Raw genomic sequence first — 14,092 nt, 5'->3', positions numbered from 1 at the left:
TGAACCCTGTCAATGCGAAAGAAAGAAACAAAAAACGTATTGTGCGCAACCTCACTAAGCGCGTGAAAGAATGAGAACGAATTTCTTGGTTAGTCATACTTGAATGCTCACCCGCCTTCCCAGTCCGGCCATGACACAACCTAAATCAACAGACAACGAAGACACGAAAGGGCACAGAGGTCATTTGTAGTCTTTAGCCCTAGTGTAGTAATTTTAAGGTAAATAATTATGAAATGAAGTGGACGAAAACCCGGCTAATACCCCCTTCCCATCTTCATTTTCCACCTGAGTCCCCAATTCAACCCGCCAGCCAATATCAATTCCCCCCCCCCCCTCCTTTTTTTGCCTTTTCACTTTACGCGTATTTCTCCTCTCTTCTATTTTTGAGACTGATACAGTGTGAGCAATGCGTGCGCCGACAAACTGCTGAGAAACACAGTTCGCGCCTTGACGAAGCCCTTGTCGGAACTCTGGTTCGAACGACATTTCGAGTTCAATGGCATGCCATATTATGTACACGTACTTACACAGACACACACGCTAACATACAAACATGCATGGCGTACACGGCATAATATACAAATAGAGTCCTGGCTGCAGCCCCTGCCGTCACCGAAGTCAGCACTTCCACAGGCACAGGCACGATGAGTCAGGCCTTCTCGGAGTCAGTTTTGAACGGCCGAAAAAAGCTGGGTGCCTTCGCCGAGGGCTCCGTCGTGGTGTGCGCTTTCAGGGTGATGGGTTCGGGAGCCGCGATGATCCGGGAAGTCGGCGGCGACCGGTTGGACCCCGCTGTCGAGGGCGTCGTCGACGTCGCGTGCTGCTGGTGCGACGGCTGCCCCGTGGGCGGCAGCGGCGTGCCGGGGGCGTACGGTAAGCAGGGGCAAGGGTACGGAGTCGTCGCGGTGGGCGACGTCGCCGTAGCCGGGTCCGCAGGCCCCCGGGCAAACGTCCCGGGCGCCAGCTGAATGCCTCCCGGGGACGGCGGTCTGACAGGACTGGCACCGGTGCTGTACATGTGGTAGCGGCCGAGCGGAGACAGCGCCGCTGCCGCCGTGTAGTACGGGAAGGGCAGCGCGTACGGGTATCCCGCGGTACCCGAGGCGGCGACCGCAGCCGCGGCGTTCAGCATGTACGCGGCGAACTGCGGGTCGGCGTACGGCCAGGCCAGGGACATACGTTGCCGTTTGTCCTTCATGCGCCTGTTCTGGAACCACACCTGCGAGGAGCAATGCGATGGTGAGTGGTCGAGCATGCATGGCAGACCCATTCTCCGCTGTTCTAGTGGCTAAGGTAGTCGGCTGCTGACCCGCAGGTCACGGCATCGAATCCCCGCTGCGGCGGCTGCATTTTCGATGGAGGTGAAAACGCTGTAGGCCCGTCTGCTGAGATTTGGGTGCACGTTAAGGAATCCCATGTGGTCGAAATTTCAGAGACCTTCACTATACGGCGTCTCTCATAATGATTCGGTGGTTTTTGGATGATACACCTCACATATAAATAAATCAGAGGCATTCTCAGGAGCGGCGACAAACCATTATTTATTCGACTCGAATGGCAAAGCCATTGACTTTTCCTTTTTATTTCATTCCATTGACACCCCCTCCCCCCACACATACATCGTTTCGGAAGCTTTCTTCACTTAGCGTGCTTTTGCACTTCTTCATGGATCGTAAGCGTTGCAGGATTTCATCATTACACGTGCCTCCGACATCGGCTTGACGTGATGTCATCGAATGTGATGTGATGTGATGTCATCGATTGATAGATTGATATGTGGGGTTTAACGCCCCCAAACCACCACATGATTGTGAGAGACGCCGTAGTTGAGGGCTTCGGAAATTTTGACCAACTGGTGTTCTTTAACGTGCACCCAAATCTGAGCACACGGGCATACAGCATTTTCGCCTGCATTGAAAGTAGCAGCCGCAGCCGGGATTCGATCTTGCGATCTGCGGGTCAGCAGCCAAGTATACCTTAGCCACTAAACCACCGCGGCGGGGCATGATATAATCGAATGTGACGTGATCTAATAGTGACGTGTTGATGACACCATCATTTTTGAAATATGTGATGTCGTATACAGTGAACTTATCACTTGGTCTTACTCGTGTTGACACGAACGTTCAACTATCTTGTTTGACGAGGCTTTTCAAGCATTCTTTTTAATACAAAGAACGTGAGAGACTATGACACAAACAGTATACTAACCACGTGCATCGGCTCACCACAAACTTCTCAACTGCACCTTACGTCTATTTATACGGAACAGAGTAAGCGGTACACACTCACCACGACGACACAGAAAAACAATTCCTCACAGCCCTGGCACTAACAATCTCAGGTTTTGAAAAGCGTATAGATGGTCAGTGAGACCAGAGACAAGTCTGCCTACTGGCTTTGGAAACAAGCACAGGTGGACGCTGACGGGATTGTGGGACGCATCTTTAGCTTACGCCTCCTTCCACAATGCGAAAGTATACGGTAGTTGTAAACCACCCCTTCAGCATAAATAGTCACGCATACGCTGAAACAAGAAAAGTGTGCAAAGAAGAGCCCATTTTGTCGCCCTAACTGAAAAGGAACGTGCGTAAAAAGTAATCTTCGTCGTTAGGGTATTATCTAAACAAACACTTACATACGCATTTGCCGCCACAAACGGCCCAAAGGGAAACCGAAGCACTGGAAATAACCCGTCACCGGCCGCTTTACACCCCGTCGTATAAGCCGCGCCGCGCTTTCGAACACGACATCGACAACAAACTAACATGCACGGTGCATGACGTATTGTTTTGGCTGGCCACCAACGTGCGCTGGTTGACGTTCGCCACTAAATCATCTCTTTCGAAAAGCAGAGGACCGTATGATCGTTCGGCGCGTTCGTTTTTAGCCCCGCGGTTTTTAAGTGCGCTGACTCGGATGTTTCGACTGGACTCCGAAATAGCTTCCGGACCATCTACGACTCTGGTCCCGCACCACTTCGTATAAGAAGCAAATAAAAAAGAAATGCATGCCCGTTACACTGGAGCATTCCTTCCCTTCCTGTCATCCGCTCATATAGCTCCATGAGAACAGCGCTCAAAGCTGTAATTTAACTAGTCTTGCGCGCTCTAAGCTCTAAGCCGCGGGTTCGGGGTTCCCGGTGACTACGGGTGCATTTGGACGTGAGTGAAATGAAGAACAGTGGTGTACACATAGATGAAGCGACACATTAGTAAACCCCAGGTGGTCTAATTTAGTCCCCACCCTCCGGCAAGCCTCATTACCATACATATATAGATTCATACATCTAGTAATACGTTTCTTTGGCTATTCAATTTGATAACCTGACATCAGGTTGTGTGGACAATGACAGAAATAGCCAAACGGAAGCTCGAACCGGAACAAAATAAATAAGACATAGGCATCATTTTCTGTAAATTTGACGCGTCCTCGCGGAGCTCCTTATTGAATATAGTTCTCATGAACTATATGCCTCCCGTGATATTTTTTGTGAACATGACATTTTATATCGGCGTTTCAGAAAGGGTGTTAACGCGAAGATAAAATCAGTGCTATTACTAATAGCCATGGATGTTATATTACACACGCACGCACGCACGCACGCACGCACGCACGCACACACACACACACACACACACACGCACACACACACACACACACACACACACAGGCGCGCGCGCGCGCGCATTTGTTTATAGGCTGAAACATGATTTCGCTTCTTTTTACCTTACTTTATCCTAAAGAGCCAATTTGGCACTCATGTTAACATTCTAATTTTTCTTTACCGTTCATATATATGCTACGCCACTGCGTAATTACCACAGGGTATGTACGGTAATTGTGGCCTGTGTGGGACGCGATGATTTATACAATGCGCTACATCCTATAACTTCAGGGATGCCTGTAGAAGTTTGTACTTTATCCATATATGGGCGTAATATAATTGATGAAGTAGAAATGCAGAACTAAAGGGTCCAGGTATAACTGACTAGAATTGCAGCGTATGTATGTATGTATGTATGTATGTATGTATGTATGTATGTATGTATGTATGTATGTATGTATGTATGTATAAATGTGTATGTATGTATGTATGTATGTATGTATGTATGTATGTATGTATGTATGTATAAAGGTGTATGTACGTGTATGTATGTATGTATGCAGGTATGTATGTATGTATGTATGTATGTATGTATGTATGTATGTATGTATGTATGTATGTATGTATGTATGTATGTATGTATGTACGCACGCACGCACGCACAGCGGTTGGCTGCCTTCCCATGCTCGCATTTGTGCAGGGCAGTTTGTAGGAGAATTGCTATATAACATACAAACCTTGATGGTGCTCTCTGGAAGGTTGAGCGTTGCGGCCAGCTCGCACCTCCGGGGTCTGGAGACGTAGTTCTCTCGGGAGAACTCCCTCTCGAGCCTGGCCAGCTGCTCTCGCGTGAAGGCCGTCCTGTAGCGACGTATCCCGCTGGCGTCCTGCGCCGCGGCGGCAGCGGCAGCCGCTGCCAACGAGGTCTCCGGACCTCCGCCTGGACAGAGGCAGCACACGTGGTTCGGGACACATCGACATGGCCGGACACCGAGAAGCAAGGAAAAACGGAGAGTGGCTCCATCAGTTACGAGCGCTTACAAACATATATGTCCCCCCCCCCCCCCACTGCATTACAGAAAGTGAAGCCCAGAAAGAAACATGCAAGTGCAGAAGACAATAGCAGACAAGACGTTTGAGACACGCGAGCGCTGACTTAAAACAGTGGTGCTCACTTTCATATCTCAAGCGTGTCCTCTGTCCTTGTTTTAAGCTCTTTAGCTTCTGTTATGCCTTACCACCAGGTCCAAACAGCCTTCTTAGTAAAAGCCAGTCGGAGGAGCAGCGGATTGGTATAAAGTTGGTCATGATACGTGGTTCGGAGTGGTACAAGGACCATCAAGACTACGTGTTGGTGGTCTCTCTCTGCCTTTTTACCATACATTGCTACGAGAGCGCTTTCCGCGACTCGTTTTATTTAGCGCTTCTGGCGTCACGAGTTTCAGATGAGATGTAACGGTGAAGATACATTTTTAAATGCGCAAACGAATGGTGACGTTGAGAAATTGCTGGAAGCTTATAGCTATAGCTATAGCTGTTTTTGAACGTGTTGCTGATACGACATTCTGCAGCGCCGCAATATAAAAAGCGCCGAATGTGGCGCTAGCATGTATGGTGGGCCTTTAAATTATATTAAATGCGCAGCAGCTTATGAAGCAGGCTTGCCCTCTGTCGCACCGTAGCCGCCGATGCCGATGCCGATGATGCTGATGACGATGAAGAACAAGCACGTTCCAGGCCACACATTCTCTTTCTTTCATCGCGGTGCAGGCCATGCAAGATACCCACTATACGCCATGATGATGGCGATGACGCTGACGACGATGAGGATGATGACAATGATGATCGCGGACAACGACCTGCTTGTGCAGCAGATGACGTCTCGATAACTGTACACCACTTGGCACTCATTTACATTCATGATCGGTCAATGTCACGCGGGATTTTACGGTCCCACCGAATGGTCCCACAGCTTCGCCCACTCGTCATTATTCACTTCATGGATATGCCATGATTTTTTTTCACCCTTTCAATCCATTCGTCAGCATTTCTCAGCAAGTCGGACATTTAATTGTCACGACTTGACCTCTTTGCCGTTCCTACTCGGCTTCCCAATGTCGTGCAAGTACACCTCGGTGCCATAACACATACCAAGCTGCTGTATACGGACAACTTTTACACAGCAACGACCTGAATGATGGCGTGTTACGTTTCGCTCGTCTTCAAAATATTTGTCACCCTTAGCTTGACCCCTGTGCCATAAAAATACCATGTGCATCGTACGGCTATGAACTGTGATGTCCGACCGATTTAGAAGAGATTCACTGTGCTGCGACCCCCACCGTCCACAACGTGAGCATAAAGACGGCAGCCAAGATGAAACCTAACCTTTATTTGACCGTATATACGCGGCCACATATTGCCACCATGCACACTTTATCCTCAACACCTACACCATAGACCTTCCACGTTGGTCTAGTGACTAAGGTACTTGGCTGCTGACCCGAAAGTCACGAGATCAAATCCCAGCCGCATTTTCGATGGAGGCGAAAACTTTTGAGGCCCCTGTGCTCATGTTTAGGTGAACGTTAAAGAACGCCAGGTGGTCGAAATTTTTCGAGCCCTCCGCTACGGCGTCTCTCAGAATCATATGGTGGTTTTCGGACATTAAACCCTAATTATTATTATTAACATCTGCATGGTACACGGAACTCATCGCGTAGATATTTTATTGATCATTCGATAGTCCAGCCATTTCAATTGGGTTAGCAAACCTCTTGGGCACAGCAGCCAAATATATTAAAAGAAAATGACCATTGTGAGCAGGCACTCGCTCAGTCATCGTGCAAGCACTCGGTACACATGTTCATCAAGAGAAGCTGAAACCTGTGGCCTGTGTGTTCTCTTAAAAAAGGGACCAGTGTGGTGAAATTCGTCAATTTCAGTGACAGACCTTCCACAGCAGAGTTTTCATGGTCGAGGATTGCCTACAAGCATTGAGAGAAATGGATAGAAATACACATTCTAAAAAAAGATAAAGAAGGAAGCAAGCATATCCATGTATAGTTAGTATAATATATTATAGTATATTATAGTACAGTACAGTATAGCAAGGTGTGGGAAAGAGACCTAGGAGAGAGTAAAAACCAACCTCATTCAGGAAGAGCTATGTAACCACCAGCTCAGCTGTCACCCAGCATTGTACATCCAGTGCTAATAGTTTTCATTAAAAAAAATCTAGCGACATGTTACCGTACTCAACTCGGCAGCTAGTCGGCCATCAATTAGTTGACAGCTGTTTGTGAAAATGCGTCAAGTCTGCAGCCTACCTGCCCTGCCTCCAATTGTCCTCCGCTCTGCCCGGCGTATACCTTTCGCTAGAGAAGAAAACATAGCCCAGATTCTTGGGGCACCTGCCCGTTCACAGCTCCGCAACATTGCCAGCGGCCCTCCCTGTGCACACCCCACCAGCGTAGATACTTTGATGACGTCAACTGTAACGTACGGATAAAGTCGCAGAATTAGCGAACTAATTCGTCCGAGCTGAGCGAATTCCCATCGACGTATCAAGCAGACGTCAAATCTAACCTCCCATCACCAAACCGTATACAGTGATTTCGTGGCACATGTTCAGTCAAAGTTTTGGTGCATGTCACATCATAAATGTGCATATTTCAATCGCATGGGCCATCACACTTGCGTTTCAATCAATATAATCATTGTCGGTGTTTTTGTCCCCAAACCGGCAATATGATTATGACGGACGCCATAATGCGGGGATCCGAAAATTTCGACCACGTTGGGTTCTTTAACGCACATCTAAATTCGGTCACCGAGGCCGGGATTCAATACCATGACCTTTGTATCAGTAGTGGAGGTCCATCGCCACTAGACCTCTGTGGCAGGGTTCATCAAAAGATCTATCTAATTAACAGAATTTGATAACAAAAGTAGGTAACCCTCTATAGTGGTGCGAAGACTGAAGCAGCAGCGGAGCCAGTGGCGTTCCCATTCTCATCACCCTCAATGGCTCCCTATTTCTGTCAATTTTTGTTCCTCCGTCTTCGATTTCTTTCTATCTGTATTTATTGCTTCCTATTCCAATCTCCTTTTCTCAATCTACATATCTTCCTCACTTCCTTTGATTAAATTTTTTCTACATCTGTTTTTTTCTTCCTTTCGTTCTCGCTGTTTCTATCGGTATTTTTGTTTCTCTGGTACGTTCGGAAGTGATATACGCGTCCATTATGCGGCGCGAAAACACCGCAGATAAACTCTCTCGCTCCGAGCATCCAGCGAGCTTTCTTTCCACTAGTGGGAGTCGCCCATCACGCCAGAGCAGCACGAGACGTCCCATGCATCAAAGCACCAAATCGACGTGCCGGCATAAACAAACAAACACGCCACCGAGACACTTCGGCGCGCGCCTTGAACTCAGCGTCGCCACCACGGGTCTCAGAGGTCGGCACCAAAGTGCGTTTAATTGCCGTCGAGGCAGGCAAGTCGCGCGTCACTGGGACACGACGGCGCGGCTTTATTTAGACACCGGAGCCCGCACACCGAAGGACCCGGTCCTCAGCGAAAGATTTATCAGGATTCGACGCCCGGAACTCGCTCGCCGACCCCCCTCTCAACTCACTCAAGCGTGCGCAAACACGCCAGCTAACTTTCTAGTTTCGGCGGAGCCGCGCACTTACACACGGGCGCTCCCGTTATGTGGTCGCCACCACTCATACACAAAACGCGCGCCACTACCGAGTGTCCTTCCCCTACATCTCCACCATCTGCAGAAGCTTGGAAAGGCGGTAGCACTGCGCTTGTCGTCGTGCGACTCGAAATGGCTGTTGTCGCGTCGGCGGCTGACAGTGTCCAGGCACGGGCGCTTGCCGCGGGAACTGGCGAAACGCGAAAGCCTTCAGTATACGCAGCGAGACTTTTGTTGTCGAGGGACTTTCACACGCAGTGTGTCGCCTATTCAGCTCGGCAGCTCCGTTCGTTAAGAACCGTACCGCCGTAAATCAAATCAAGCCATATTTTCCTGTAAAGTAAACTGCACGGCCGGCCACGTTGGTCCAAAAGCTTAACTTTACAGCGGCCAGAAAGACGTCACATTGGCGAAAGCATGCGTAGTATAATACATTGCATATCAGAATTGGCAGCTACTCAGACGCAAGTCTGTTAAAAAACAAAAAAACACTGGATGTCAAAGGATTGATTGATTGATATGTGGTGTTTAACGTCCCAAAACCACTATATGATTATGAGAGACGCCGTTGTGGAGGGCTCCGGAAATTTAGACCACCTGGGGTTCTTTAACGTGCACCCAAATCTGAGCACACGGGCCTACAACATTTCCGCCTCCATCGGAAATGCAGCCGCCGCAGCCGGGATTCGAACCCGCGCCCTGCGGGTCAGCAGCTGAGTACCTTGGCCACTAGACCACCGCGGCGGGGCGGATGTCAAAGGAGTAACAGCATGCCAGCAGCGGACAAAAAAAATAAAAATGAATGACAGTTCTTACGAACGGTTATAGATAAAAACAGATAATGAATGCCCATGAATAATAACTTCGCAATTTAGGACAAGTAAAATGACTCATCAACACAATATCCTACTTGCTTTAGACATACTTATACTGCACAGCAAAGAAGGAACACTGGCATCTAATTGAGAACGTTGCAAACATCATTTTTAGTGCGTCAATATAGTGATGCAATGAAATTTCATGATCTAACTCATTAGTCTTCGTAAACGTGCGATTATGCGAAAATTTCAAATAGCGAGACGAATAACGTTATATTTGGCTCGGTATACGCGAATACAAAAAAGCATATTAGAAATGCCAAAATTTTCTCAACAGAAAACACCTCAAAGGAAATAAATACTGGAACAGAGAGCTGTAATGCTTCTTATTTTAGTAATCGAATTAACAAGGTGCATGCAGTTCAAGGTATCAAAGCACTATATATGGGCACTATATTCATCACATACAGAGGCGTTTTTTTTTTCTTCTTAAAACTCCAGTGTCGTAGAATTGAGAGTCACATCAATGCGCTATATTTCTTCATCATGACATTTTTGATGATGATGACTATACTAAATATCGCTGAAGTTTATATATCTGATTTATTTAGGTGCTGCTGACTACTGTCTACTGCTGCTGACTATTCACTACTGTATTTATACTGCAGTTAGAAGATACTTCTACGGCTTTGTGGTCGCTGATATATACTAGCTTGCCTCGGTCTACTATAATTATGGGTCTTTTTTTACGGTTAGAAGTAATTGTAACGTTCCTTTGTTAAAGGTTGCCAGTATTTGTTTCAGATAAAATGTTGTGGAAATTCTGGGCTGTTTCGGAAATGGTTACAATACTATTCCAGGGCATGCTTTGAAAATTGCTGCCTTTCTATTCAAAAACTGTTCGAATAGTATTCGATTCGTATGCAAATTCGATTTGGTGTATCGCTATTCGATTTGCGTTTGATTTGGTTCTAAAATTCACTGTTCGCACACCCCTATACTCCTCGTTTACTCTAAATTCTGTTCTAGACAAATCAGCCTTAATAATACTACCTGTAATGCAACGACTATACTATGCGAAGTTATCTTGATATTGCTTTAGCGCAGTCCAGTTTGAGCGTGAAGGAAAGATACTATGCAGTCAAGAAGGGTAAAAAAACATACGGCAGTGTGAGCGCTTTTTTCTCCTTCTTGACTGCATAGTATCTTTCCTTCACGCTCAAACTGGGCTGCGCTAAAGCAATATCATTTCATCATGCACCAGCTCGCCCTGTCAGCAGTACTTGTCGGAGTTATCTGTCAACGACAACATCCTTGTTATAAAGCGGCTCTACCTAAAACGTCAGGCACTACCTAAAACACAGACAATGCCATTTTGCGATCACCGCGTTGAAGCAGTCTAGTGACAAATGGACGATAGACAAGTGCCAAAATGCAAGAGTTCACGTTTATTCTTCATTTGAGCGATAACTGGGCAACGTCTTCAGTTAAGCAAACGTGGACAGAGAATCTTCGACCCCCCCCCCCCCCTTACACACACACCGGGCAACTGAAATCGGTGGTTACTATTCGGTATTGGCAAAAAGTTCCGGGTAGCACTGTGCATTTGACTCCAAATGTCCAAAATACTATAGCCATCTTTGCCCGTTTCGCTGAAAAAAGAGACCATGTCAAAATGAAACCAATTGCCTCGCACTTCGAGAACAATCCGACTGCGCTGATCCGTGTCGATATATACATACACACACAATATTTATCGTAAATAAATTTAATATCTACAACGACTTCAAGATCGGTCATGTTCATAACTAAGAACTGCAAGCGCACATACTGCAGTGTTCTTCATAATGCTCTTCATCGGGTACTGAGGCGCACTTGTAACGGTCCTGCGCGAACTGCAGGGACGCAAACAGATCTTTAGTTTTACAGCTCAATATCGCGTGCCGCGCTGTGAACTTCACTCCTAGTGTGACATCATCGTATTTTCCGCAAAATCTCTAACGAACAAAGAGTAAGTAAGCAGAACAACGGCTATGCACAAAGTATAGCAACGTGTCCACAATACGTGGATATGGAAATAAGGAACCCCTCGCCGCGGCATTTTCCCGTTCCTCTGTGGCTATCTCAGCGTGAAGACTTGCAACGGACGTAGTCTCACTCACTTCAACCACCTAATAAAAAATCTGTTTTCTGCGTTTACATCTTCATTTCCAACCCCGTTCCCACATCATGCACGCATACATCGACAACACGTTTTTTTGTGTGTACTGCTGGGCGGGTTGTTCACAGAATGTACGATCTACGCGCGCGTGTGTATGTTGTGTACACTGGCACCGAAGAAAGGCATTGTGCGAGTCTCAAGAATGGAGGACACACACAGGCCCCACGGCGGGGTTCCGAGATGCACACGGCCAGCTGCTTGCCTACCGCGAAAGGGTTGGCCTTCACTCGCCGTGGATGATGAACGATGCGCCACCGCGCGTACTTTGATCTCGAGTGAGATGTGCGTCAACTTTTCCGAAATATACACGCGGGACTATAACTCTCACCTGCCTGCCCACGTGACTGATTCAACTCACGTAGCCCGACTCACGCACACGTATACTTCGCATCTTGTCCTGTCGTGCGCCTATGTAATGCCACACGCCGTGTTTGAGAGAGGCACAGATACGAACTTTCACCATCTAACCGATCGACCGTGTACGTCTTGGAGTTTGAGAGAGCGACGCTATGAAAATGACAGATGTAAGGCTAGTCTTTTTCTACGCTCCTAGTGTAGGCACAAGAATTAATGACCTGGAGTTATATAGCCTGGGATGGCAAAGACAACCGACAAAATAATGAAAGACGCCAGAGGGTCCGTTTATGCCAACGTTGCTTATATACCCAGTTCCTTATAACAAGAGACAATATGGTAGTTCCGTATCAATACCATGTGAACACACCATGCCATAAACATAGATACCATGCGAAAAAACTAGTGAGTGAGAGAGAGAAGGATAATTTAATAGAAATGAACGATATCGAGTCTGCTATGCATGGGGCTGTCATTTGCAGCTGATCTGGCTTATGTGAAAAAAATAATCGTATACATTCCACAAAAAACACAAAACGAACAAAACACATAAAAGATGTTTAAAATATGTTCATGAGGCAGCCCAGCTACGAGAAACTCTAAAGATAATGTAAGCTAAAGCACGGCTGAAGGAGGTAGCCAATACAGTGCATGCATCGTGCATTTACGATTCGAGTTCGCGGGAAGCACTTGTTGCTGAACTTCACGAAGAGAGAACGACGATTAAGTTAGCTTCAGTGCCGAACAACAAACTCCGTGTGAAAGATATTGACGTTCAGAGGCTTCCATAACACAGGAACTTGAAATGAGAACGGTGCGGCGTCCTGAGTGAAGTCATCTTCTATGAGTTTGAGGATGGTACAGCTAACCGTTCAAAGAAAAGTGATAGGCGCTGCGTTAACGAAGAATGAAGTATAGAGGGTCACGTAACAAACAATGTTATGAATATCATCATTATCAGCCTGACTACGTCCGCTGCAGGACAAAGGCCTCTCCCATTATCCGCCAGTTAACCCGGTAATGTGCTTCAAGGCTGCTGCCAATTTATACACGCAAACTTCTTAATCTCATCTGCCCACCTAACCTTCTGTCTCCCTCTAACCCGCTTGCCTTCTCTGGGAATCCAGCTAGTTACCCTTAATGACCAGCGGTTATCCTGTCTACGCGCTACATGCCCGGCCCATGTCCTGAACTTCTTACGAACAATATACCTCTTCTTGATTTTAACTATGATATCCTTAACCCCTGTTTGTTCCCTAATCCACTCTGCTCTCTTCTTGTCGCTTAAGAATACACCTACCATTTCTTTCCGTTGCTCGCTGCATCGTCCTCAATTTAAGCTGAACCTTCTTTGCAAGTCTCCAGGTTTCTGCTCCGTAGCTAAGTACCGGCAAGAGACAGCTGTTATATACCTTCCTCTTGAGAGATAGTGGTAATCTACCTGTCATAATTGGAGAGTGCTTGCCAAATGTGCTCCACCCCATTCTTATTCTTCTAGTTACTTCAATCTCATGGCTCGGCTCCGCGGTTATTACCTGCCCTAAGTAGACATAGTTTTTTACAACTTGAAGTGCACTATTACCTATTTCGAGGCGCTGCTCTTTTCCGAGGTTGTGGTACATTACTTTCGTTTTCTGCAGATTAATTTTAAGGCCCACCTTTCTGCTCTCCTTGTCTAACTCCGTAATCATGAGTTGCAATTCGTCCCCTGAGTTACTCAGCAATGCAATGTCATCGGCGAAGCGCAGGTTACTAGGTACTCTCCATTAACTCTTATCCCTAACTGTTCCCATTCTAGTTTTATGAAAACCTCCTGTAAGCACGCGGTAAATAGCATTGGGGAGATTGTATCCCCCTGCCTTACACCTTTCTTGATTGGTATTCTGCTGCTTTCTTTATGAAGCACTATGGTAGCAGTTGATCCCCTATAGATTTCTTCCAGAATGTTTATATATACTTCATCGACGCCCTGATTCCGCAGTGTCTGCATGACGGCTGATATTTCTACTGAATCAAACGCCTTCTCGTAATCTATGAAGGCTATGTATAGTGGTTGGTTATATTCTGAGCATTTCTCTATTACCTGATTGATAGTATGAATGTGGTCGATTGTTGAGTAGCCTGTTCGAAATCCTGCTTGTTCCTTTGGTTGATTGAATTCTAATGTTTTCTTTACTCTGTTAGCGATTACTTTTGTAAATAGCTTGTATACTACAGAGAGCAAGCTGATTGGCCTGTAATTCTTCAAGTCCTTGTCATCTACTTTCTTATGTATTAAGATGATGTTAGCGTTCTTCCAAGACTCTGGTACTGTTTCCGTCAGGAGACACCTCGTAAACAGGGTGGCTAGTTTTTCTAACACAATCTGTCCTTCATCTTTCAGCAGA

General features: G+C 46.6%; 1 protein-coding gene across 1 annotated transcript in view; it reads right to left on the bottom strand.

Moving 5' to 3' along the window:
* Positions 1–414: 414 nt before the first annotated feature.
* Positions 415–14,092, bottom strand: part of LOC119172786 (uncharacterized) — a 35,140-nt gene continuing 21,462 nt past the window's right edge. The window contains exons 2-3 of the mRNA XM_037423931.2: positions 4,345–4,547; positions 415–1,219 (exon numbers count right to left, since the gene is read on the bottom strand). Of these exons, the coding sequence (XP_037279828.2) occupies positions 650–1,219; positions 4,345–4,547 (773 nt within the window). The 3' untranslated portion in view covers positions 415–649. The remainder of the gene's footprint in view (positions 1,220–4,344; positions 4,548–14,092) is intronic.

The sequence above is a fragment of the Rhipicephalus microplus genome, chromosome 4, assembly GCF_043290135.1.
Source record: "Rhipicephalus microplus isolate Deutch F79 chromosome 4, USDA_Rmic, whole genome shotgun sequence".
NCBI lineage: Eukaryota > Metazoa > Arthropoda > Arachnida > Ixodida > Ixodidae > Rhipicephalus > Rhipicephalus microplus.
Note: the sequence above shows the minus strand (reverse complement) of the source record. Positions and strands in the feature narration are given on the sequence as shown.